The sequence below is a fragment of the Centroberyx gerrardi genome, chromosome 19 (genome assembly GCF_048128805.1).
Source record: "Centroberyx gerrardi isolate f3 chromosome 19, fCenGer3.hap1.cur.20231027, whole genome shotgun sequence".
Lineage (NCBI taxonomy): Eukaryota > Metazoa > Chordata > Actinopteri > Beryciformes > Berycidae > Centroberyx > Centroberyx gerrardi.
This window is the reverse complement of record NC_136015.1, coordinates 19044290-19071568: the sequence shown is the minus strand read 5'-3', so window position 1 is coordinate 19071568 and position 27279 is coordinate 19044290. Positions and strand designations below refer to the sequence as shown.

The 27279-nt window shown below is 40.6% G+C and overlaps 2 protein-coding genes across 2 annotated transcripts in view; both read left to right on the top strand.

Annotated features, from left to right (window-relative positions):
• Nucleotides 1-15858, top strand: part of crybg2 (crystallin beta-gamma domain containing 2) — a 47584-nt gene extending 31726 nt beyond the window's left edge. Inside the window, exons 7-24 of the mRNA XM_071915356.2 lie at nt 2973-3020; nt 4976-5094; nt 7082-7328; nt 8323-8462; nt 8687-8813; nt 8953-8988; nt 9142-9281; nt 9645-9771; nt 10549-10706; nt 10803-10929; nt 11023-11055; nt 11280-11392; nt 11910-12039; nt 12151-12290; nt 12650-12773; nt 13229-13387; nt 13860-14019; nt 14419-15858. Of these exons, the coding sequence (XP_071771457.2) occupies nt 2973-3020; nt 4976-5094; nt 7082-7328; nt 8323-8462; nt 8687-8813; nt 8953-8988; nt 9142-9281; nt 9645-9771; nt 10549-10706; nt 10803-10929; nt 11023-11055; nt 11280-11392; nt 11910-12039; nt 12151-12290; nt 12650-12773; nt 13229-13387; nt 13860-14019; nt 14419-14507 (2217 nt within the window). The 3' untranslated portion in view covers nt 14508-15858. The remainder of the gene's footprint in view (nt 1-2972; nt 3021-4975; nt 5095-7081; nt 7329-8322; nt 8463-8686; nt 8814-8952; nt 8989-9141; nt 9282-9644; nt 9772-10548; nt 10707-10802; nt 10930-11022; nt 11056-11279; nt 11393-11909; nt 12040-12150; nt 12291-12649; nt 12774-13228; nt 13388-13859; nt 14020-14418) is intronic.
• A 1459-nt stretch (nt 15859-17317) lies between these two features.
• On the top strand, nt 17318-23578 carry anxa14 (annexin A14). Its single transcript, XM_071915378.2, has 13 exons — nt 17318-17558; nt 17974-18013; nt 18803-18899; nt 19153-19241; nt 20616-20729; nt 20953-21043; nt 21172-21251; nt 21556-21594; nt 22041-22131; nt 22330-22425; nt 22578-22633; nt 23045-23152; nt 23396-23578. Exons 2-13 carry the CDS (start codon nt 17987-17989, stop codon nt 23453-23455), a joined length of 948 nt encoding a protein of 315 aa, XP_071771479.2. The 5' UTR covers nt 17318-17558; nt 17974-17986; the 3' UTR covers nt 23456-23578.
• The last annotated feature ends 3701 nt before the right edge of the window (nt 23579-27279 follow it).

Genomic DNA, 27279 nt, shown 5'->3' with positions numbered 1-27279 from the left:
TGAGCTGGCTTCTCTGTAATGTGGTTTAAGTGTGTTGTGTTAAAGGATTAAGTGAATCGGTCTCAAGGGGGAAATGTAAATGGAGCATTCCTGAACAATAGACAGTCAGTCAGTTCAGCCTCCTCAACAGGTGCTGAACTCACCTGAAAAGCCTTTGTCTGTTTTGATATGTTGTTATGAATTCACAGTATTGATTAAATCAGCATTTAACTCAGCTTAATACTTCGCTCAATATTAAATCGTTACCATGGAGCACTGAGGCGTATCTTGTGAAACCTGTGCTCTTGAAATATTTGTGTATCTTTCATTTTCTGTCCTTGTATTTTGGGGGAAACAATAACATCACAACTGACAAATGTGCAGTTATTTGCTAATGTTTTGCTACTCGGTTATAATATTTACACCTCATAATCTCAGACTTAAACATTAGTGTACCAACTATATTTGCACTCTCTTTTTCTGTTTTAAAAATGTCTGCTGCTTTCCAGTCCTTATTTTGAACTTTGACTTCACTTACGGTGTTCATTAATTAGATCTTTCCCCTAATATCTTTGCAATTTCAGCAGTCAGTGTTTCACCAGAGTGCTGAGGACAAATGAGCGAGACTCTTGTGTCGCAATCAAACAGGTTATGATACCAGACTCCTATTGTCACAGCGTCTGTCTCTCAGCGGTTCGAATCAGGTTTTTCCACCCAAAAAAAAAACTACATACATGCTGCTTTGTTATGCTAAAGGAATGTTAAAGGCATGTGAATGTTGACTTTGGGTCGACGTTGATTATGCAATGCATTAGTATGTCCTATAAGATTGTTGTTTAGTAGACAGTAAACAGTATCACCATGGCTGCAGAAGGAAGTAAAGACGAGCCAAATCAAAATGAGAAGGCGCAAGATCAAAACAATGCTTATTAATCATAATTGGCATATTACATTCACTTTTGGTTCTGGCTGGTTATGTGGTGTGGGATCTCATGTGCTGCAGCAATCCTCAAGATTACCAGCACAAGAATAGACTTTGAAATTTAGTGAATTGTTTTAGTAAATCAGTTTGGCAGTTTTTACCCTTATCCTCTTTGCTTTGGTAAAGCAATCACTTTTGTCATAGCAACTCAAAATTGTAACCACTGCTTGTTTATGTGACAATAGAGGCCTATATCCCTACTAAATGTTAAATCTTCATGTCTCAAAATGCAGAAAGAATTTCAGGAAATTGACAGGTATTAAACAGGCGAGGCCCGACTATTTCTATTTGGCCCTGTAGTGGAAACCGGGCTTTTGAACCATCATGGTATTCCTGTGAGCCAAAGATGAAGGACTCTTTTATATTTACTAGGTCAATGGCTAAAAGGCACCGGAGGACTATTCAACCCCTCAGCTCGCTTTCACTGAACATGTGAAAAGGTGTTCTGTTGCAATTTAGAAAGGTCAAGCTGCTATCATGTCTAAAATGGTTTCATGTGGATGAGATCGGTTATTGTCTCTCAAAAATAGTATTGTAGTAAATGTTGGATTGTAATGGCAAGGCACATTATTTTTGTAAGTACAGTAAGTCACAATTGGCTAATTTAGAAAATAACTTTTTCAAATTAAATGGGGAAGGAGCAGATACTGATGAGGACTTCTGAAATAATAGATGCTGTGGCTGGTCCTTTTTTTGGTTTGTAACGTAATGTGATCCAGAAGATAGCCTGTTTCCTAGTAAGCTCCCGGAGAGTAGAGGCCAACTGATACCTGAGACAAAAGACACACACACACACACATACAGACACACAGAAGCACACACACCATTCTCTCAGGTAAATCAGTATACAGGTCATATGGTGCTAGCCTGCTTCCACATTCCAAGTCACACAAGTAAACATTCTAAAATTCCAACAACATACCACACACACACACACACTCCCACACACACATGGGTTAGGCAGAGGAATGTCAAAAACGGTGAGTTCATTCATTAGTTACTTAGTTGTATTGGACAGTTTTCAAACCAAGACAACAAAAGACGCGATCTTCCTGAAACACCAAAAAAAAAGACTTATTTTTGCAGTAGCCCTCAGTTAAACTCATGTTGGTGTTCTCATCAGGCAGGTGTGGGGTGTTACTGAAATGCATCAGGTTGAGCAAGTGCAGGGGAAGAATAATTTCCCACCTGTCAATGAGGTGGTTTGTCTGTCAGAATGGAAGCCCTCTCTCTCCCTCTCTCCTCCCAACCTGTTGAGCAGGCTGGCATGAATATAAGCAATGTTCGGACTGTCTGGCATGTGTAAATTCAGCAGGTGGAAACGTGGTGAAACACCTTTGTACTGTAAGTCACTGTTGAGCCATTTGATCCATGTTGTGGCATTATTACAATCGCTTTGGTCTGTGATCCTCCTTAGTCTGCGATCACACTTTCCTCAGTGAGAAGTAAATGGCGCTCTGTAAATGCGACATGTGGGGTCTTACATGATAAGCTGGAATTGGTTGTGATTTATGTTTTGCATGGACTGTGGTAATGATAATATTTAATCCCTTCATCTAATTATAATAATAATAATAATAAACTTCATTTATATAGCACTTTTCAAAATAACTGTTACAAAGTGCAAAGTTCCAAACAGTTAAGATAAATAAGTACGTTGAGTAGAACAGAAGAGATTAAAAGAGATTAAAAATGAAACCAGACCTGAAGTAAATTTAAGATTAAAAAAAATAAAATAAAATAAAGTAAAATAAGAATATAAGGACACAGACAGGGTTACAAACTGGGATAAAAAAAAATAAGGCTTAAAAGACAAATGAAACCAGACGTGAGGATTAAGTAATAAAATGTAAGAAAACAGACAGGATTACAAACAGGGATAAAAAACAAAATTCTATCCAACGTTTTGCTCTGTGTCTTGACTTTTCAAACAACAGGAAAATACACTGTCATATACTGTATATATCACAAGTTTGCTAAAATATATATATTTTCCTCTCTTTGTCTATAGCTCACTAAGGAGAAGGAACATGGAAAACTCAACCCTCGACCTGGAAAGGTGAGTCTCCAACCAAAACACACTATCCATTAGGACAGTGGTCTTCAACAATGTGCTATTGAAAGTCATCTGATTGATGATGAAAGTTTTCATTCCAACCAAACACCACAGCAGCTGATTTCACTGATTATCTTGCCTTCAGCCAGGCAAGGAGGAACTAAGTAAAATCGCAGCAATAGGCTGTATTACTGTGGAATTTGCTGTAACAATAGCTAGATGGATAAGCACATTTCCAAGTAATGGTGATTGGCAACAGAGAGAGCACACTCATTTAGAGAGTAAAGAGATAACACTTGGCTGGAGAGAGGAAAGGAGAACATTGGGAACATGGGATTTGAACACTTTTATTGAGATTTCTTACCATCAGCTGTTTTTTTCATTTGGATTAACTTTCACACATTCCTCTGGCACCTATAACCTAAAAATGGCAATACTAAAGGCTTAAAATGAATTTTTTTGCCTATGCAAGCAACACACAGTTTTAGTAAATAAAGCAAATGTTCAATAAATCTTTTATTTTCTATCAATAATGACTAAATAATTATTATAATGAAATGTTAATCTTCTGCCAAGCAATATAGTTCTAGTACCGATATGAGTGGTGATTTTCAGTCAGCACATTAGAACTCTAAATTAACTCTGTCAGCCAATCAGAACTGAGGATCTGTTTTATATGAGCAAATTGTAAAGGTGGTTGCTTGCTATCAAAGAGCTGTCTTGTCGTCTTTGTTATCTTTGTTCTGGGCCGTTCTGGTTCAGCTTCATATTTTGCGCGTTCATCCGAGCCCACGGCCTCAAGTCTCATCTGGCATCGCTCTGCCACACCTCTGTTCACAGAATACAGAGGCGGCTGTGCCTTTTAAGACATCCCACCAACCAAAATAATGCAAGACGTTCACTGTACTGTGTCACTGCTTTGGTTAACTGTGTCTACCTTAAATACTGGTTATCATAACCTTGTCACTTTTGGCAGGAGCTGCTGTCATGTCGTGCCAAACCATTTTTTCTTCACCAAATAATCAAAAACTCCCAAACGATTACTTAGGAATTTCAGCGTGTGATTGATGCTGTTACACTGCATACCTGTTGTCTTTGCCTGTGCTAAGATGGTCAGGTTATTAACGTTAAATGTCAAGCCTGTTCCTGCATGCAACCAAAGGGACGTGAATCTCCTGCGGTAGTCTTCCTGCTTCCTAGAGGTGGAGTTGACATTTAGGTTCAGCTTCTCTCCGAGTACTATTCCACGCTTCAGGGCCTCACACCTGAACTGACTGTTTTAACATGGCTGTAGACATAAACTGGCTTTGTTCAGAACATGTACTCAAATTCTGACGTTACTGACAAGAACTGTCTTAGAGGTTGAGTTGACATTTAGGTCAGACAGAGTGCCGAGCTGCAACCCTACTGCTGTACATACTGTAACTTTGTACTTTGTGTATTTCATGTATCAGATGTCTCAGGGAGATTTGCATGAAATTTGAGATTCATGGTTGGATATGAAACAAGTTTCCCAATGTCACTGGAATGATATTGGTTGCCTGCTATATGTACATAATCCTCTTGCCCATTATGAAATACTTTTTCTCTGCAGAACAGGTTCAATTCTTGCCTCCATTAAACCTTCATTGTCATTAATGTAACCGTATCTTGTCTGCCATCCTGTCATTCCCACGGCCCAAGCAAATAGCTTTTAATATGAGAGTCGACTCTAATCCCCATATTGATACCTTGACAATTCAAATGTCTTCGTCTTCCCCTGCAGAGTTTCAGGTCAGATTCAGGTCCACCCAAAAAATCGATCTATTCATCTATCATGCAGCTTCATAGTTCTAGCATTTACTTTACTTTCTGCACTGTGACTTGGCAAGCACCCGCCCTACTGAAGTGTCCTTGAGCAAGACACCGAATTCCCGACTGTTACTATCCATTATCGTGTCTGTCCACCTCTTGTCTAGATGTACATCTTCGACCGGCAGGGGATGTGCGGCCAGAGGATCGAGGTGCGCAGTGATGTCATCGACGCCACGCCCTGGCAGCTGCAGGAGACCATCTCCATCAGAGTGGTCAGGGGAGGGTGAGTGGTTAAACTGCACACACACACACACACACACACACACATACAATGTTTACCTACGTTTGTTCACAATAAGTAAAATGTATTTAAAAGAGAAAGAGACATATATAAAATTTAAATTTCTATGTACATTTAGTAAAAACAACCAGGTATGGAGTCAGTGTCTACAGTGAGTTGCTTTTATCATAGCAACATATCCAAATAAGCTTTTACATAGCAACATGCTCTAGAACCAATTAGAACCGGAATTACCACTGCACCAAAACATACAAGAGAACTATTGATGCGTGCGCACACACACACACACACACACACACACACACAAACAGCAGCCAGGTTCAAACTTGAAGACCATTCTCTGGAATAATGTGTTTGTCAGTTAAGATCTTAACAGCAATTTATTGGAGCTGCTCATATTCTCACTTTGCCTTTCACTGCTCCCAGCAGTAGACAAACACCACAGATGCAGTTTGTGTTTTCCTCATGCCACTGCCACATATTTGGCATTAGACTAAAGCAGAGGAGGCTTTCTGAGTCGGTATGATACCACCTCCGCACCTTGTTTATCTTGAAATGCTAACCTTATGACGTTCTCTGAGACGTGGAATTAGACGCTCGCTTCTGAAAATGAATCGCTCTCTCCGGATGCATCTCTTTAGTTCTGCAGTATCAAAACAAAGTGATGTTCAGGTACGGTGAACCTGCAAATATTGTCAATAGTTAACGCAAACACACACACACGCACACACACACACCTCCCTCTGATATGGAATATTTTATCCTGTGCCACTGTGCCATCTGTCAGCCACCGTAGCCCACGCAATGTGAACCCAACCCTGATTCCTGTACTGCCCTGACCTGTACTGAGACCAGGCTAATCCTTGCATGACTTCTTATAATCAGCATAATTATACAGTGAACTCACCCGACACATACTGCACCACTACCCACATTACAGATAATGCCGTAGCTAAAGAGTTTTAAGTATGTAGCATTTGTGTCCCTTTAGCCTCTGACTTGTGACTTCTAGATTAATTTATTAAGAGATTATCTAAGGCCATGCAGCACAACAACTGTATAGTAGTGCTTGGCTAAAGCTACATGCATGAGAACACTGTGTGGCGTTTACAAGAAGCTTTTTGTCAAACCGGCTTCAAACAGTTGAAGGAGATTAGTCCATATATTCGGGCATAGTGTTTGGCAATTAGCAGTTTAAAAGTCTTCAGTGTGTCGCTGTTGTCATGTAAAAACGTTGTAACTCCAGTTTTTGTGATTTTCATGTTTTAACTCCAACTGAAGGATTACATGCTCCTCTATGGGTTCAAAACTGACACTTTGGTTGATGAAATCCTTTCCAACACCATTGGATAAACTTTAAATTACATGGCGATCAAGCTGAAAACATTGCACTGTCATCCTTTCTTTCCTTTCCTTTCCTTTCCTCTCCTCTTCTCTCCTCTCCTCTCCTCTCCTCTCCTCTCCTTTCCCATGGGAGCAGTGATACAGTAGAATTCTCTGAATAATGATTAAGCGGGAAGCTTTGATTTAGTAGCACACCACCAACTGTGTCAAATTACAGATCGAACAAGGGCAACAGTGAGGGGAGTTATAATAGGCCCATTTGTTCTCCATTTGCAAACGCTGTGTTGACAGAATAATGATGAGGCGATGCCATACAGAATAAAATATTTACATAACTGGGTCTCTGAAGTCTCCATTGTTTTACTAGTTGTGAAACAGTATATACCATGTCATTCATTTGTGTTATTTCATAGTTTTGATGTATTTACTATTATTCTAAAATGTGTAAAATAGTAAAAATAAAGAAAAATGTGTGTGTGCCCAAACTTTTGACTGGTAGTGTATATATTTTCTGAAAACTAGACACATCCATGCACAGAAGAATTGAGAGATGTATGCGTATATACAGAGGTTTTAACTTCTCCATGGTTGTTTTCCCATGCCATTGCCCTCTTCCCCTCTCCAGATGGGTGCTGTACGAGAAACCCAACTTCAAAGGGGAGAAGGTCGCCCTGGACGAGGGAGACATCGAGCTCACCTGCCCCTTCAACCCTCCGGAAGAGGAGGAGGAGCAGCAGCTGCAGAACGGACAGAAGGAGAATGGCACAGCCGGTCAGAACAGTGAGCAGAACGGAGAAAAAAGCGATGGGCAAACAGAGGAGACCAAGCCGGCCAGGAGGTTCATCATTGGATCTATCCGCAGAGCCGTCAGGGTGAGAGACGGAGCCAGCATGCACTGTTGTTCTTGGTGGAGTTGTTGAAAATGAAACAGTGCCGCTAGCAGTTGGTAGCAGGTACTAATTAAGTCTGCAGTGCTGAACTGACATGAGAGTACACTGTAATAACATGGGAGCAGCAGGTAAATCAGCATTCAGTGTCTGCCTTCACGCCTGCAGTTCAAATCTGTGTCAAATTATGTCAAAATACAACAGAACTTGAAGTGTTTTTCATCTCCTTAACATTGTTATCAAGAGAGATGCCAGTTCTAATAGCATCTGATATCTCTCTCTTTATCAGATGCTATTAAAAAGCCTTAATAATTCTCACAAATTCAGTATTTAGCATATAGAATATACGTAGTATATAGCTTGGTGGTGTCACTGATCTGTTACTGTGTAGCACCATCTAGTGTCAAAAAATAACACAAGTGAACACCTGTTGATCTGAAGGTATTTCAAGATATACAATGCCTGAACATTTAACTTGATGAGTGCAAAAAATATTTTAAGCACTTAGGGTGTGCTTTATTGAGTTTGCCCAACTTGCATTTAATAAGTGCTTGTTGTGTATATTTCCCAAATACTTCCTGAACATTTTTTTTTCCAGCCTTTCTTAACTACTTTCTGTCCCTCTTTGCCTCAGTGGCTCCTTCAAATCTGTTTTTTTTTTCTCCATTTAGATATTGGTTTAGCCATTGTAGTTTTTACAAGCTTGCTGATGGAGTGTCTCTCAAGTCCTAAAAATGATGATGTAGTACAACATTTCTCTGACAAAAGTCTACAGTATTAATGTGTGGTGAGACTTTTACAATGGCCACCACTGTAGCTTTAAAGATAAAGAGGGTGTTGTTGCATTCAGTAAAACTTCCACAAAGGCTACTAGATGGCTACTTGATGTTTTTCTCTGAACTCCCTCAGGACTGCAGCATTGCAGCCTGTTGTCTTCTCCATTGCTCGATATTAAAGGATGTTCTCTCTCCTCTCCCAGGACTACAGCGTCCCAGAAATCAGCCTGTTCCCAGAGGAGAACGCTGAGGGGAAGAAGGTCATCTTCAGAGACACGTCTGATGACGCCAGGATCTTTGGCTTCCCCATCAAAGCCAACTCCATCATCATTAACGCTGGACTGTGAGTTAGAAATCAGAGTAGAAATCAAAATAGATTGTAAAAGAAAATATTTTTGTCCAGTACGTAGTACCATTGGGCTAAAATTTCTTAGAAGTCAAACTAGTCACTTTTATTGGTTGTAGACCCTTAATAGTGTTCGTGTTTTGGAAACAGATTGTTGATCATGTGGGATCTCAGGCGGATCCGTTTGTCTCATTGTGTTTGTTATCTTCCCTACTCTTCAGATGGCTGGTGTACGCTCAGCCCTTCTTCCAGGGCGTACCACGTGTGTTGGAGGTGGGGGGGTACACCAACCCCGCAGCCTGGGGAGTGGAGCAGCCCTACGTGGCATCAGTGCACCCCCTCAAAATAGTAAGAGTCCCTCTTTGCTGTTACAAATAGTTATTAACAAGCCCCTCTCCTGATGTCAGAATAATCTTGTATGAAAGTATAACCAATGAGTTGTTTGCAGTAAGTCAATTTAGTTTTATTTTGTTTTTTTATATTATAGGGTGAACCAAGAGTGGAAAGTCCAAATGATCCAAAGGTAACAAAGTACTACTACTACTACTACTACTAATACATCATTGCTCCTAAACAATGTTACCACTGTTATTAAGATTGTCAAATTGATACTCCAGCTGCAGTGCTTTGACGGACTAAGTCACACTGATTGTAAATTACACTCATGTGTTTCAAGATGGTGATCTATGACAAGCCGTACTTCACTGGGAAATCGAGGACCGTCAACGCTAACATGAGGGACTTCATGACCAGAACCGACAGGCAGCAGACAGCCTTCATGTACAGCGTTGGCTCCCTCAAAGTACTGGGAGGAGTGTGAGTGTGTTATTTCAAAGTTCAAGGGTTACAAACACTGGCAATACTCACTCCAATAAATTACTACTGCAGAATTATATTGCATAACAGGCCATTCCTCTATGTGTAAGCAGTTTCATTTGACCCTATCGAATGATCTTTTTTGAATACATAAAACAGGAGTGCCAGGTTAACTGATATCATTGCATGAGTTTAATTCAAATTTTATTTTCTAACTTTGTTTTTAAGGAATGTTTCATACACCCCGTCATAAATTCATGAATAATGTCATTAAGTCAATAATAGGCAATTGCCAAGTATGAAATTGGGGGAAAATACCAATATGTTTGTTTTATAAACCTTTACGTCTCTCTGTCTCCTCAGCTGGGTGGGTTATGAGAAGGAGGGTTTCCGAGGCCACCAGTACCTGCTGGAGGAGGGAGAGTACCATGACTGGAGGGTGTGGGGCGGCTGCGACGCCGAGCTGCGCTCTGCCAGGGTCATACGGGCAGTAAGTGGCAACGACTTCTTCACAGCAACTCCTAATTGTTAATAATAATTCAAATGTATTCAAATCCTTCATCCAAACAAAAGTAAAGTGCAGCTCCCATCACATACAAGCTAGAACATGAGCTTGATGCTCTGAATATTGTTAACGAGTCACATGAGTTGGACTTCAGTCAGACTCGAGTTACAATTTTAATTGCTTGAGACTCCAGCTTGACTTGATGCATGAAGAGAAGACTTGAGACTTGACTTGGGTTCTGGTGACTTGGGACTTGACTTTGACTTGTACTTTGACGACTTTAAAAGGTTTTTAAAGTCTTGACAAAAGATCTTGTGTTTTTGAATTTATTTCTTGTGAAATTTGAATTTAAATTCTGTTTTCTGAATTTGTATGGAATGATTGAATTTATTGTTGAAACTGATTATAGAAATCAAACTCATGATGCTCTTACCAAGTTTTTAATACTATTAAAACAATATTGCATTGAAAAGTCCTAGATATTTAGTTTTCTTTAAGATATTAAATTGATACTGGACGCTTGATTCATTCTGACTTGTAATCTACATTTAGACTTTGGACTTGACTTGAGACTTGTGCCTGAAGACTTGAGACTGACTTGGGACCTGAGCAAAGTTGACTTGGTCACACCTCTGTTAATGAGTGAATGGAAGCTGACGGAAAAACAATGAGACAGCCTTGAATGAAACAACAATGAATGAAACAGTCTCTTGGTGTGATTTGGGTGAGTTGACTTCTGACCCCAGACCTTTCTCCCTGCAGGACCTGACAGACCCTCTGCTGGTGATGTATGAGCAGCCAGAGGAGGAGCAGGAGGAGATGCAGGAGGAGAACACCTTCGAGGTGACGGAGGCCATACCTGACGTGGAGCTGTTTGGGTACAAAACCACCACCCGCTCCATCCACGTGCTCAATGGGGCGTAAGTTGATAGACACTATATTTACCAGTGTTATGTGACTAATTGGAGGGTTAATAGATATTGTAATGATCAGGTAATTGTACCTTTTCCTTCCAGGTGGATTGCCTACTCCCATGTGGATTTCTCTGGCAACCAGTACATCCTAGAGAAGGGTTTCTATAACAACTGTGCTGACTGGGGCTCCGAAGACACGCGCGTCTGCTCCATCCAGCCCATCCTACTGGTGAGGACCGTTGTGAAGAGTAGGACAGGAGCAAAATATTAACTTGATCAGAGTATTGATCTTCTAACATTATGGTTTTGTGTTTGTTTTTAGGCTGCATTTGAAAGCTCAAAGTCCGGGAATGAGGTGAATATTTTGTCATGACATTATAATTTGTATGCTCTTTTATGCATCTCAATATTGACACTTCACCTCCCCAGTGGTAGCAGTAGCAGTAGTAGTTTTGCATGCAGTGCTTGCAGAAAAATCCAGGACTTCTACATCTATATAGGGCTACTCTTCCATTATAAATGTATTCATCTGATCTCTCGCTTTCCTCTCGTTCCTCTCTATCTCTTTCCTCATGTCAGATAATGTTGTACTCGGAGCCAGACTACCAGGGGGAGTGTCACATCTGCTACCAGAACCAGGAAGCGGTGTCTGACAAACTTCTGGCCAAGTCCTGCCGAGTGGTGGGGGGAAGGTGAGGAGGCTTTTAACCGCAGCACTGCAAAGGAGCAGGAGAGAGAAGGAATAGGGGAAGAAGTGGGTGTAGAGTAGAGAGCGAGGGAGTGATGTGGAAGGGTGAATGAAAGGTAGTGAGTTGAGAGTGTGCAGGAGAGGTTTACAGACAATGAATGACAACAAAACATACTATACATAATAATGATGTGGTCCGAGGATTTTTGACATATGGAGCGTTTTATGGAGCACTAACTAACTTGAATTTTCATTTTTTTTATCCACTTAAATAAACATTTTGACATATAAAACTCCAGCCGCAACTTTAAGACTTTTTTGTAGAGCTTCTATACGCAAATTACCTATTTTTCACTACAGTGTTAAATTAAACCTAATTCCAAAGTCACACTATTACTCAAATTAAAGGCAAACTGAATGGTACTGTCTTTGCTTTGAATGATGCTGGCTGATAGTGATTCAATACATGAAGTAACAGTTAAAAACAAAAAATCGTAATAATTCATTGCTCTGTATTTCAGCTGGGTGCTCTACGAGGGTAAACAGTACGCTGGGAACGTGTATGTCCTATCAGAAGGAGACTACCCCAATTTTACCAGCATGGGCTGCCCCACCAGCTGCACCATCCGCTCTGTCAAGGCTGTGCCAATGGTGAGAGAAAATGTTCTGTTTTCCCTCTCTCTCTCTCTCTGTCTCTCTCTCTCTCCATCTCTCTCTGCATCTTTTCTCACCTCGCGCCCTCTTCTCTCGCCCTCTGTCTAGATGTTCTCGATTCCCTCCATCTCTCTGTTTGGTCTGGAGTGTCACGAGGGCAGAGAAATCACCACGGATATGGAGGTGCTCAGCATGGTTGAAGAGGGCTTCAACAACCACATCCTCTCTCTCAGGGTCAACAGCGGCTGGTAAGTGTGGGTGTGTCTGTGTGTGTGTGTGTGTGTGTGTATGTGCTTGGGGAGACTATGTGTGGCCATTTATGTGTGTTTGCGTTTTGGTCGGTGTATTTACACTGACACACATGTGACTGACAGAAATAAGTTGTTATTTTCTGGGGGGTTCAAAAGGAGAACGGCAAGCCTCTCACCTTGTTAGTATTTTTTATTATTCATTGAGTCAGTGGGAAAGGGATGACTGTGTCTACTGAGGCTACAGGTTTATCCACTTGACTTTTTCTGTATAACCTGTTTATTTTGGATGGGTGTGTATGTTTGTGTGTGTTGTGTGCATCAAAGCGCCCTCTAATTTTTCCCTTTCGCCTCTGCAGTTGGGTGATATGTGAACATAGTAACTACAGGGGGCGCCAGTTCCTATTGGAACCGATCGAAATCACCAACTGGCCTAAATTCAGCTCACTACAGACTATTGGCTCAATGTACCCGGTCAGACAGGTATGTGAACCAGTCCTCTTTTATCTCCCCTTTCATCAGCACATCCATTATGCACACATTTTATATTGTAATGGCAAAATACTCATCATTAGTAGCAACATTTGTCACCCAACACAATATAAAAGGCTGTGTATAGGGCTTTAGTTGAAGTGTCAAAGAGTAATTTGTCACTCGTCACTTTGGGCTAATATTTAATTTAAGAAAAATATTTTAAAAAGTATTCAAATTGTTTAAATTTTAGCATTAAGAACTGAAGCTATAAATCGTTAATTTAAAACAGTGGAAACAATGTAATGCTGTCATATTTTAAAGTGTAAAGCCACCCTAAAACAGATCGCACATGGTTTATTCCTAGGACGGACATCTCGATTTAGGAACCACCTAGTTCTGTGAGTCTGTACCCACCTGTCACCATGTTTTTTTTGGGCTCACATGTGGCATTTTGTCTCCTGCAGAAGCGACGATTTTTACGCATCAAGAACACACAGCGAGGCCACTATCTGTCCATCCAGGGCGGCGTGGAGGAGATGAAGACGGGGCGAGTGGTGGTGACGCCACAGGTGGAGGGCATTAGTGACATCTGGTTCTACCAGGATGGACTCATCAAGAACAAGGTAAGTTAATTGAACTTAACATAAATATTCACTGGACACACTGCAAAAAATCTCCATCTTAACAAGTCATTAATTTTCTTAAAATAAGAGAAACAATCTGCCAATGACATTAGATAATTTCACTTGTTTCCAATATAAATCAACTTGTTTCAAGAATTTTGTAGAATCAAGTGTCATTTTCTTGATAGTAGTGCAGTGATCTGCCTTTTCCTGACTTGTTTATATGTATGACACTCATCAGAAAATTCCTGAAACAAGTGAAACTGCATTGGAAACAAGTGCAGTTATCTCACCCCACTGGCAGAATTTTTCTCTTGTTTTAAGAAAAATAAGATTTAAAGGCTGGATATGAGAATAAATGACTTGTTAAGATGGATGTTTTTTGCAGTGGGGTAGACATTTAAATCTCTGCACAAATATCTTTTCCTTCTCTATCACTGAACTTGTGTCATGTTGTATGTTTCTGCTGTAGATATCTCCAACCATGAGCCTGCAGGTGATGGGCAACATAGAGCCAGCAGCCAAAGTGGTTTTGTGGTCAGAAACCCGCCAGCCCATCCAGACCTGGACAGCCCAGACGAGAGGCACCATCGCCAGCCTTACTTTCCCCGGCATGGTCCTGGATGTCAAAGGTATGAGTTTTTCTTGAAGTAGAAAAACTGGGCCATTTCCCCCCTCTTCTGCATGATTGCTACATGCATTTATTGATAGTGCATCTGCCATTTCCATGTGGTAAGAAAGTAAGGGCTTAGGCTGTCAAATGAAGTACTGCGCTACTGTTTCAGGTACTGTTCAGTACTGTTTATTCTTGATAAGATAAGGTACTAATATTTGAAAATGGTCATGTTGAGTGCTGTTTGGATAACAGAGCCCTCATTGCCTTCAATCTGTTAAAATTAAAATCTCTTTAGCAATGTTATCTTAAAATGTTGTTCAGGATGTGTCAACATTTTTGTTTCTCCAAGATAAACATGATGCCATGAACATGATGCCTTGAGCTTTTAAAGCAAAATCCTTTCCCTTGTCTTCAGGTGGCAAAACGTATGACAAGGACCATGTGGTGATCATGCCAGAGAGTGAGGAGAGGCCCAGCCAACAGTGGGAGCTGGAGCTGCTGTAACCTCACAACCTCACATCATCAGTCTTCCCTCAACTTTCCCTCAACCGCGCATCAATCTTCCCTTAATAATCCCAAAATATTTCCTTATTATTCTGGGAACCTCTACTGCTATTGCCTTACAATCCAATTTAATTTTATACCCAAAAGCCCCTTTCTTCCGAACCCCAGGATCCACATTAACTAGTGTGGACGTTGCATGATTAAGAACACAGACATGTGATACTGGCCCTTCACATTTTCCCCTCATCACCAAGCAAACTCATCCCTCTTGGCCAGACTTGGATTATCTTCAAGACAGTTAGCAGACTGTTTTGTGGTATTGGACTCTCTATCAAGAAATTATTCTACTTTCTGTACGATAAATAATGATTTTCTACATGCAAGGACTAGCAAAAAAAATCATAAACTCTCTGTGCCTTGACTCGATGGCAATGACTGGGATCTTCTGACGAGAATGGAAAGCACAAATCAACTTTACATGTATATTTTTGGATGATGTACTTTTGGATGTTTACAGACATTCTTCCCCTCCTTTGCCCAGTTGGTACAACCCATTTGACCGGTACAAAGCCATACACTTGTATCCAGTGATTGAGGGAGTGGTTAGTCAAGGATTTATCCCAAGTCTTGCACTTTTGACTTTCATTGGATGGCATCATTAGTCAACAATTTGGGTATTCAAAATAGATTCTCCCTATTTGTTTTATTCCAGGCTAAGGCAAATTCTCTGGCGGCAGAAGCACCTGTAGCGGTTGCTTACATAACTTTGTTTACAATGGAACAATTGGAGGTTTAATTGCTTCTCTGGATGACTTAACTTGTTTTGCTAGTGTGAACACTATGTGGCTACCATTATATTTAAGATAGATCAGTGGATGAATGAAGCCAAAGGAATGTAGTGTGCAGCAAATGTATTTTGTGCATGGAAATCTTTGCTTTTTTGAATGTCTTTTTTTTTTTAATCTGAATGTTTGATGGGAAATGTTGCAGTTCTTGTATGCAGAATATCACATTGCATTGTACAGTGCAATTCACTGTTTGTTACACTGTGTGCAGTTTCTGTCAGGTTATTATCTTTAAAGGTATTTCTGTTTCTTGAGGTATTTTCATAGATATCAAACATATTGTGACATGAAAATGTATGTTACTCGCTTCATCTATATATTATTATTTGATACTGAAAAAAATAATGTGAAATGTAATATAAAAGGGAGTGGTTTTAAAATATTGAATAAAAAATATAAAAATAAAAAAACTGGTTAATTGATTGCAAAAGTATGATAAATACTATTCAATTATGTGTGAAACTCACAATAATCTAAGGAATCATTCACACAGGAATCTGATTTTCCATGATTTATCAGGAATTCAGGGTTTTTGGAGATGCTCTCATTCATGTGTAATGAGGATTCCTGTTTTCTTTTTTCTCCCTTGTTTCCTGATTTTCTGACATTTATGTCTAAGGTACAGTATATTATTGAGTCAATGTTGGTTTTACACTACTCTTAAGGACCATTTTATTCATCCATTCATTTTTTATTTGATTATTTACTCCTGCTTTCTTTCATTCATGCTTCCATTCATCTGTTCACATGAGTCCAGTGCCTACTTAAACAAGCTTATAGGGTAATTGTTTTGTATTTCTATAGATAGATTTCTATAGATGTCTTTCTGAGATGCATCAAACAAGCTACAAGTGCTACTCTGACAGGTGCTACAGGAGGGAATACTATATGCAAAATGGAAAACAGCCGATAATATATTTAGAATTCACAACAATAAAAACCCTTTCATTTTAAAACGAGATATGCAATGTTTGAAACAAGTGACGCCTGCTCTTATAAAATGGTCGATAGCAATATGATACTTTTCTAGACAATAGTTGGTAACTTAATTCCTTGTTTGACAAAATAACACTTATCCTGAATCCTTTGCATTTTACAGCTGAATAATGAAACAGTTCTTCCTTTAGGCTATACTACCAAAGACCAGAAAAACTTGCCACAGATCCATGTTGTTTATGGTAACCACACAGCTCTCATATTTCCCTGCAGGTGCACTGCAAGTAGATGGCAGACAGCACAGTGGATCAGGCAAATTAACACTGTAAAGAGGAATACGTTTGTCCAAAAGATTTGTCATGCACAGGTATAAGGTAACAAGCCTTTTTTTCCTGTTAGAAATTGGTTTGTCAACAAATGGTGTGTTACTGTACTTTATTTTTCATAGTGTGCCACAATATGTGAGCTGTACTTCGCTGCGACAGAGTCTGAAACTGAACTTGATATATTGGATAAGAGCTGCTGAATGGACATCTGATCTTACCACGGGCGTTCACAAATGCTTGAGCTGAAAAGCCCCTTTGTCAGATTATTCCTCTCTCTTGAAACGATTTAGTTTTCAGGTTTCAGAGCCAAAAAGACAAAACTCGTTTGATTTAACAGTCGGAGCATGCATGAACATACCAGCCTCAGGAAGAACAACAGTATATCATCCTGAAACCAAGTCGGGCCCCCTGCTTCACTTCCCAGGCTGAGCGGCATGTTGCTCGGTGAGTTTGATAATCAGGCATCTGCTTTATCTTGATGTAGTTAAAGCTGAATTCTGAACTCAAAATGTCAATACTATGCATACTTTGAGGAAATGTATATTTTACTGAATTAAAACCATATGAATTCCTCACTGATATTACTTTAAATTCCACAGAGGTTTTTTTTTTTGGCCCTATTAGCCGCAAATGTTAGATTTTATGGTCATTTCAGTGCAAGGGTCACCTGTAAACAAACCTGTCTGTCTGGATTCCTCCTCTGCTTGGAATGCCACATATTGTGCAAGTGGGTCGTCGTAATAATCCTGCAAGCCAATGGTAATGACAGAAACTGGAGATAATGAAGATACTGAGCACCGATTGGTCAGATGTGTGATTGACAGCCTAGTGGGTGTACTGCAGCAGGTGTGGCATGGTACGGGTGGGACTGAGATACGAGGCTGATTGTCAGAAACTACACTACCTCCTCACCTTTCTGCAGCTGCCACAGCATTCTGATACAGGTAGGACATATTGGCATTCTTGCAAGTATTTTGGAAAAAAATATTGCTCTTAGCTGATTGGAAATATGTTATTCTGTTAGGTGTGTGTGTGTGTTTTAACAGGGAGGAAGTTAAACAATCCCTTATACTGTAGGTAGACACACCTTTGCTGTTTTGTTGACACATTGATTGAATAAAACTGAATTTAAATTCTGAATAAAGTAAGAAAAATTCTCTGTGAGAGCTAGTCACACCAAAGAATTTTAAGTAATTAATTCCTAGACTGTGTAGATTGTCTGTGTGTGTGTGGGGGGGGGGAGTGATGGGTGTGGGTGGGTGGGTGTGGTGGTGTGGATGGGCATGTGGGTTAATGTTATTCATGTTTCTGCATGTGTGTGGACTATCTGTGTCTATTTGCTCACATTCTTTCTTGCAGGAATAAAGAAGCCATGGACCCTGACTACTTCAAATCGTATGTAAGCAGACATGCTTCTCCCTCTCTTCCCTCTGTCCCACTGCATTCTGTTATCTAGAAAAGTGACTCGCAAGCGATGCACCAAGTCGCACTGGAATGCAAGGGTGAACTCCAAAAAAAGATTTGAATGTAAAGAAAATCGCTGCCAAACAAAGAATACTATCTTGCATTAATATGATCTTGCATTGATCGTGCATCCCCCAACATGAAGCTTATTTCCTTCCTCATATCTGTCTTCTCTTGTATAATCGGTATAACTGATACTCCAACCCGTCCTTCACCCCCCCCACCCCCCACCCCCCGCCCCCAACACTATAGACATTCTTTAAATTCAAGCATGATGAAAACAGTCATATCTTTGCTTCTCTTCTGCCGACACCGTCATGGCATGTGTGCTCATCCCCATTATTATCTGACTTCTTCTCTTGTTACACATGCCATTCCTTTCCAGTTTCCTGCCACCTAGTTAAATTTTGTTTCCTTCTGTACAGTTTGCATGTACGCAGTGTCTCTAGTCTTCATAATGTCCTTTCAGCATCAATATTTAGTGGTTTGTGTTAAAAATCTGAAGTAGATTCTCACACTCGGTCATCTCAGTAATTCTATCTCTCTCAAATTCAAATTCAAACAGGCTTTATTGTTACAAAAACAATATGTGTTGCAAGGAATATATGTGGTAACAATCTCTCTCTCTCTGTGTCTCTCTGTGTCTCTGTCTCTCTCTCTCTCTCTCTCTCTCTTTCTCTCCCTCTGTCTCCCCCTCTCTCTCGCCCCCTTGCCACTCCAATAGGAAATGTCCTGGGGAACCCTGGGAACGATGCGACCCTTCTCCAACTTCTACCCTGAGAGGGATGCTATGGAGATCCAGACAGCACTCGAGAAGAAAGGTACTCCAGCATAGACTTTGTAATGGAAAATGTAATAGTAGAGCATACAGTAAAGCTAATTTGGAGGGAGGTATTATAGCTATAATCGCAAGTCTACAGGATACAGCTGCACACATTCTCTCTTTCCTCTTGCCTCCTCGCCACATTTTTAAACCCATTATATTGTATTGTAATGTCATTGCGCTGGGTGCAATGGCTATAGTAATTATGAAGGAACCAGCTCTGTAATGCAAACCTCTTGTCTCTGGCACAGATGCAGTGACTCTGGTGAGAATCCTGACCAATCGGGACAGCGCTCAGAGACAGGTCATCACCAAGACCTACCAGGGAATAACGGAGAGGGTAAAGAAACAAACGAGCTCAGCATGTTTACGGCAGTGTTGTCCCTCCAGAATTGTACTCTTGTCAAAACTCTGACTAATGGAATTTTTTCACAGTTCAGCATCTCCTTAAGGCAGCATTCAGTGGTAGGGGAAAATCTGGTTTACAGTGTTATTATACTAGCAATATCTTACCACCGTTGGCCTCCTTTGGGTAGAAAAAAGTGATTCCTACTGATTGAAACAGGCAGATGTGTTACAGTACATTTTACATCACCTCTGATTCACCCTCTCTTTCCCCTGATATGAGCTTATGAACTTGAGTGGTATTGTGACTGGCGGCATATTACATTTTGAGAATATTTTCAGAATAATTTAGAAATTTGAATAGGCTGATGAGGTCACTGGAAGCAGGCTTTAAGGCCCTGCTTTAGCTATCACAGGAGATTTTAGGAATATGTTACATTTTCCATTTACACTTTAGGCATTAAGCTGACACTCCTATCCAGAACAACAATGTGCAACAATAGAATGAGCTTCAATTCCTAGATCACCAGCATTATAAATAGCCAAAAGAATAAAGAGTGTAATGTTCAAAGTCACAGCGCTCACAACAATAGAAGTAATAAATATTCCTGTATTCCTAAAATGATCCATGCTATGCAGTAAAACTTAATGTAGCGTTGCTTTGTGTCGCTTGCAATGATAACATGCGACAGTCTTTGTGTGCTGTTTGCTCATCTGTAACTTCCAAGTGTTTGCTGTTCAAATATTATGTGAACTGGTTTTAAACCCGGTCAGTGTTTGAACACACCTTTGTTTAGAGAAGGGGTTTAGCTATATAATGTTTAATAATATAACAGTGAGTCACATGTTGAGTTAGTGCGAGGATTACATTTTTACTATAGTTTTATTATTAAAACTGTAAGGGACGATTTACCATTTCTTGGCAACATCTTACTCCTTTTCCCCTTTGGTTTTCTGCACAAATTTACACTCACACTGTGTTATGTGTATATTTTGATATTATTTAATATTATTATTGCTATTGTGACCATCAGTTCTTTCCCCTGTATTAGAAGTAACCTCACTCAAACAGGGAGGGGTAGCTGGCAGCCGCACCTTTTTTCATTCTCTTTTTTGCTGGCAGACTATTCAATTTGTGGACAGGAATATTCTGTTAATTTCTTTTTCTTCACAGCAGCATAGATACTGCAGGGCATCGAAGGTGCTTCTAAACAGCAATACCAGAATAAGACATAAACCAGAGAATGGCCAATAGCCAGGTTACTCTGTGCATGTAAACTCCTTCATCACAGCATGGAACAGCACTGCTCAGCACTGCACAGTTTCTCTGTGGTCAAACTGTGACTGCATGGTGTTTAATGTGCTGCAGGACCTGGTGTCCGGTGTGAAGAAGGCTCTGTCTGGAGAGCTGGAGACTCTCCTGCTGGCGCTGCTGATGACCCCACTGCAGCATGAGGCTCAGCGCCTGCGACAGGCCATGGAGGTGTGTGTGTGTGTGTGTGTGTGTGTGTGTGTGTGTGTGTGTGTGTGCATCCATGTTGAGGTCCAGGCATTGTTCTGTATCCCTATTATTATATTTTGTGTGTGTGTGTGTGTGTAATGACCCTGCAATAGTTTGAAGTTGATGTATATTGCAGTGTTATCATATACAGCTTTAACTGTATTTGTGTGTCTGCGTGTGTGTGTGTGTACATGTGTGTGTGCAGGGTATAGGCACAGATGAGGACACGCTGCTGGAGATCCTGTGTACAAGATCTGGCAAGCAACTCAAAGAAATCAACGCTGCCTACAGTGAATGTAAATCACAGCACTTAGTCTTCCCCAAAATCGTTTTTCATCATGTACGGCCACACAACCGTACACTGGTATCCAAATCTTTCCACACAATCTCTATTCATATTTGTCCTGTTTGTCCTGTTTTTCAGTGTATAAGAGGGACCTGGAGAAGGATCTGAAAGGAGAAACCAGTGGAGACTTTGCTAAGCTTATTCTGGCTTTGTTAAATGTAATTGTATCCCCTTTACCTTCACCTTTACCTCCAAACTGATGCAATTGTCTTTAACATTGCGGGAGATGGACAGTAAGCTACAGTGGAAGTTCCCCCACCCTTTATATAACCTTTTCTCTTGGGTATGGAACAACAGTGCAGCAGCAATGAAGGAAGCATGTATAAACTGGGACTTATGCCATAGCTAAATCTGTAACAGTATGAAATATTGATAATTTCTACTATGTTTTATGTGGGAGTGTTACATTTAGCTATGACATTGAAATGGCCATCAATGTTTACCATCCCTCTTTCCCAACAGAAAGAAAATGTTGCTGGTGTGGTACAAAGAGATATTGAGGTATTATTTTCCATTATACAAAAATTTGTTTTTTTTTCAATTTTTCTTTCCTTTTTTACTATAGTTTTCTTTTTATCTTGTTCCCCACACATAGAAAATATATGATAAACCAGGGAATAAGCCGAAATGAAATGAAAATGTACAAATTATACAGGAATTACACAGGCAACAATCAATTTTTCTCAATTCTCAAAATAATAAGAAAAGCAGCCTTGTTTTCAGCTTGAATGCATGCATTTTTGAGTTTATCCAATGGGTTTTGAAAGGGTTTCATAAGACCAAGGTGTTAGAATTTTCTCAACACATAGAAGAGCACGGAATCCTTCAACTGAAGTTAAAACGTGAAAATCACAAAGGTTGGAGTTACGAGGTTTTCATATGACAACAGTGGTATGTTTGATTGATCACCCCTTTCTGACTGTGTTGTATGGCTTTTATTCTACCAGGCTCTGTCTGCGTCACTGAATGGGAAAAAGGCTGACACTGAGCCATGGATCAACATACTGACCTCAAGAGACTCAGACCATCTTAACAGAGGTGAGGCATACAGTGAGTGTATGTGCGTAAGGGTTAGTGTGTGTATACCTTCTTTGTTGTTTTTGCTGCCTGACTGAAAAACCTGCACGAGTGTCTGTGTCTGTCTTATATCTTTGTTTCTATGTGCTTTATTAGAAAGTCTAAAATCTTCTGGATCTGAATATGTTTCATTGCTCCAACTTTGTATTTTATTGACAGTGTTGATGGCGCTGGAGCTGGAGAGTGGACAGACGATTGATCAGACTCTGGAGAAACGATTCACAGGAGACTTTAGACAGGGTTTGAGAATTTTAGGTAAATATTGTTGTAGAAACTGTGTGTGTGTGTGTGTGTGTGTGTGTGTGTGTGTGTGTGTGTGTGTGTGTGTGTGTATGTCTGTGTGTGTGTGGTATGTACTGTACAGGATGATTAATCACTGACATCTCTTGCTCTCTGTGTAATCGCAGCGCAGTGCATTCAAAACCCTGATCTCTACCTCGCCCAAAGACTAGAGACCAAGAAGGTAAGATGCTGTTATCATTAGTTGGTTTTTTTTCTTCTGCTGATTGATCAACTCATTCTGTAGATTAATGGATCAGTGGGTTGTTGCATGGATTATTAGAAGTATCACTCAATCATTTTTTAATCCATTCATTCATTCTTTATTTATTTGCCATGGGAATGGTTCACATGACCCATTATTTGCTGACACTTCATTTGTTGGACATTGTTGTTTCTTTGCTTTGTACACCACTTAGTGGAGGGACAGGGTTATTCTCTTTGTTTTATAGAAGCAGCCTTCAGAAAAGTAGTTGAAAAGTAGTTTGTTTACTGTTGTTGTCTTGTGCATTATATTACATCTACCTTCTTCTTAGTGGTTGTAAAATTATCAAATTATCAAACCGCACACACAAAGAACATTTCCCTGTTTCAGATATCAATAGTGCAGGGGGTTATGGTGTCTCACTGTGAGGAAGATCTGCTGTGTGTCAGAGCCGCCTACCTTAAACAAACAGGCACCTCGCTCTACACTGCTCTACAGGTTGGTCAGATGCACACACACACACACACACACACACACACACACACGCACAGACATACTGTACACACGGCTGCTCAAGCCCATAAGCATGTAGAACACCTGTCTAATGTCACCTGTGTATTGACATGACATTATTGTGCTTCTCATATGAAACATTGAATTCGAAACAAGGTTGATTTTAAGAGCAAATCATGTTTTTATTTCTCTTCTTCACACTTTCAAAAACTCTTCTTCTTCCAACAGAAACAGTTCAAGGGAGATCATCTACAGGCTCTGCTGGCTATCTGTCGATCTGAAGATTAAATAACTGTGCAAAATCTACAAAGTTTGAATAGCTACATTTTGTTGTTTTTTAATGGAAATATACAGTTTATTGCTCCCGGAATCAGTCTATATAAATAAACTTCATGTTCCATTACCACTGTTCACATTTTATGCAGTCACATAATCATTTGTTTAAAAATGTTTACTGTATGCTCTGCACAACTTTGTTTTCAATACTCCTATCCTATAACTTAAACACAACTAAACTCAACCTTAAACTTAAACTTACAGGGATATTAATGGTCTTAATCAGCTACATATTTACAGCACTAATTCATTTAGAACATTTGCCTGACGCCAGTTGACATAATAGTGTCAGGGTTTAGACTCATGGCATTGTATGCAAAACATTACATATTTCTACATATTTCTGATTTGTAACCAATATATTTAGTGAGTTTAGGAACAGTCTGCCAATGTCCATAAATAAAGGTCAACATCTGCCCTAGTTTTTACTCTGTAGAAAAATGCATGCCAATACATATTATGCTGCACATTTGCACCGTTCAGTCCCTTCACGTTTACTCCATGAATTCATTTTAACCATTGGAGTACACATGCATGGTCATTTATTGCTCAGCTGCACAGTGCGTACAGCAGCAATGGCACCACACAACTCAGTAGAGAAGCTCTGACTCCTGAGCTCCCACTGGGCGTAGTGGTGGATTGGGTGGATGTTGTTGGGGCTGCAGTTGTTGGAGGATCAGTTGGAGGTTGAGTTGTAGAGGCTTTTGGGGTGGATGGAGTGATGGTGGTTGCTGTAGTTGGAGGGAGGGTTGTAGAGATGGTTGTAGCATTGGTTGGGGTGACAGTTGTAACAGTGGATGAAGGGATGGTCGTAGCATTTGCTGGGGTGACAGTTGTAGCATTGGTTGGGGTGACAGTTGTAGCAGTGGTTGGGGCAACGGTTGTAGCATTTGTTGGGCCGACAGTTGTAGCATTGGTTGGGGCGACGGTTGTAATAGTGGTTGAAGGGACAGTTGTAGCATTGGTTGGTGCGACGGTTGTAGCATTGGTTGGTGCGACAGTTGTAGCATTGGTTGGGGCAACGGTTGTAGCATTGGTCGGGGCAACAGTTGTAGCATTGGTTGGGGTGATTGTTGTAATAGTGGTTGAAGGGACGGTGGTAGCATTGGTCGGGGCGACGGTTGTAGCATTTGTTGGGCCGACAGTTGTAGTATTGGTTGGTGCGACGGTTGTAGCATTGGTTGGGGTGATTGTTGTAATAGTGGTTGAAGGGACGGTTGTAGCATTGGTTGGTGCGACAGTTGTAGCATTGGTTGGGGCAACGGTTGTAGCATTGGTCGGGGCAACGGATGTAGCATTGGTTGGGGTGATTGTTGTAATAGTGGTTGAAGGGATGGTTGTAGCATTGGTTGGTGCAACGGTTGTAGCATTGGTTGGGGTGATTGTTGTAATAGTGGTTGAAGGGACGGTGGTAGCATTGGTTGGTGCGACGGTTGTAGCATTTGTTGGGCCGACAGTTGTAGCATTGGTTGGGGCGATGGTTGTAATAGTGGTTGAAGGGACGGTTGTAGCATTGGTTGGTGCGATGGTTGTAGCATTGGTTGGGGCGACGGTTGTAACATTGGTTGGGGTGATTGTTGTAATAGTGGTTGAAGGGGCGGTTGTAGCATTGGTTGGTGCGACAGTTGTAGCATTGGTTGGGGTGACAGTTGTAGCATTGATTGGAGCGATGGTTGTAACATTGGTTGGGGTGATTGTTGTTATAGTGGTTGAAGGGACGGTTGTAGCATTTGTTGGGCCGACGGTTGTAGCATTGGTTGGGCCGACGGTTGTAGCATTGGTTGGCGCGACGGTTGTAATAGTGGTTGAAGGGACCGTTGTAGCATTGGTTGGTGCAACAGTTGTAGCATTGGTTGGGGTGACAGATGTAGCATTGGTTGGGGGGATGGTTGTAATAGTGGTTGAAGGGATGGTTGTAGCATTTGTTGGGCCGACGGTTGTAGCATTGGTTGTGGCAATGGTTGTAATAGTGGTTGAAGGGACGGTTGTAGCATTTGTTGGGCTGACGGTGGTAGCATTGGTTGGTGCAACAGTTGTAGCATTGGTTGGGGTGACAGATGTAGCATTGGTTGGGGGGATGGTTGTAATAGTGGTTGAAGTGATGGTTGTAGCATTGGTTGGGGCGATGGTTATAGTAGTGGCTGTAGAGATGGTTGTAGCATTGGTTGTAGCAATGGTTGTAGCATTGGTTGGAGCGATGGTTATAGTAGTGGCTGTAGAGATGGTTGTAGCATTGGTTGTAGCAATGGTTGTAGCATTTGATCCAGGTGTAATGACTGGAGCTGTGGTAGAAGGTTGTGATGGAGGTGAAGCAGATGTGGTTGCAGTTGTTGGAGATGGCGGTCTGGTCACAGGTGCTGACGTGTCAGTAGTAGAGTCTGGTTGAGTTGTAGGAGCAGCAGATGTAGGTTCTTGACTCTTGATTGGGGATTGAGAGGAAATACCATTTCAGTCAATGTTTAGGAAAGTGACGTTAGTTTGTCACCCAAGCAATGCTTCTGTTTACCTAGCTGATACTTACTTTATTATCTGACACCAGTTACATTGCAGTTTCAATCGAGAGAGGTGGCTTTTATGATGGACCATCAAAATTAAAAAGATAAGCTTGATAAGGTACTCTACTATACCCAGGAGCTACTGCTACTTTCCTCCCCAAAACTTCCAAATTCTATGTCCAAAACATCCCTTTAAATCCATGATTTACTCAAGCCGTCATTCAACTCTAATAGCTATATTACAGTATGCTACGTGTTTTTAAACTTTTTTAGACTAGGGCTAAAACTCAATGAATCTGGTCTTGTTCTGGAATTCCAGTCTAATGATAATATATCAGCACTCTTGTCATGTGGAAACACATTAGAAATTGAGCAGCAACCTGTTGCATGTGCACTTTTCTCTCTTCCTACCTGTTGCAGTGTGTATCACATCGTCATTTTCAAATGTAAAGGAAGATAAGATTTTTTTATAAGATTGATATCTATTACATCAAAACTCATATCTAGAAATGATCAAACAATTTGAGCAACAATTATGGTATAACAACGTCTACTGTGCCGTTAAGTGTGAAGAGTCACCTAAGGATTCCATGATTAAAAAAAAAAAAAAAAAAAAACGTTCTGCCTGTACAGGAACCATCAAATTACTAATGTTGAAAACTCAGTCTGAAGAATCATTTCCATTTCAGGTATCATGTCATATTGTAGAACAAAAGTACAAAGCATGTATGTCAGTTAAAAATAATAGTTACCTGTGCTATGCATGAGGCCAGCAATGCCAGTGTACAGAAACCCAGAGCCAAAGTCTTCATGGTGGAGAGGCAAGAAGAGGCAGAGATGTGCCACCAGAATTATTTTAATTGTCCAATCACACAGAACTTGCTGATGTATTTCCAGGCTGTTCAAGTTCAGCTGTTGTATTTCCACCGGTCTATTTCCACCTTGTGTCCCTCTGGGATACTGAGTGGTCACTTTTCTCCCTTTCTGTCTTGTTCTTATATACCAATATATTGAGTTTCGGCAAAGGTAGGTGGGAACGCATGACGTATGCCCTGGCCCTGGATCCAGGAAGGTGCTTAATGGTGTGTGTGTGTGTGTGTGTGTGTGTGTGTGTGTGTGTGTGACTTTGGGTGATGGGAGGTGGGGGGTGGGAGGAGGGTTGCATGCATTTGTGTATGTAAAAAAGGTGTACATACACACACACACATCCTTCTATGTATGGAGCATTTGCTTTGGAAAAAAACATCTGCTAAATGACATAATGTAATGTAATGTAATGTG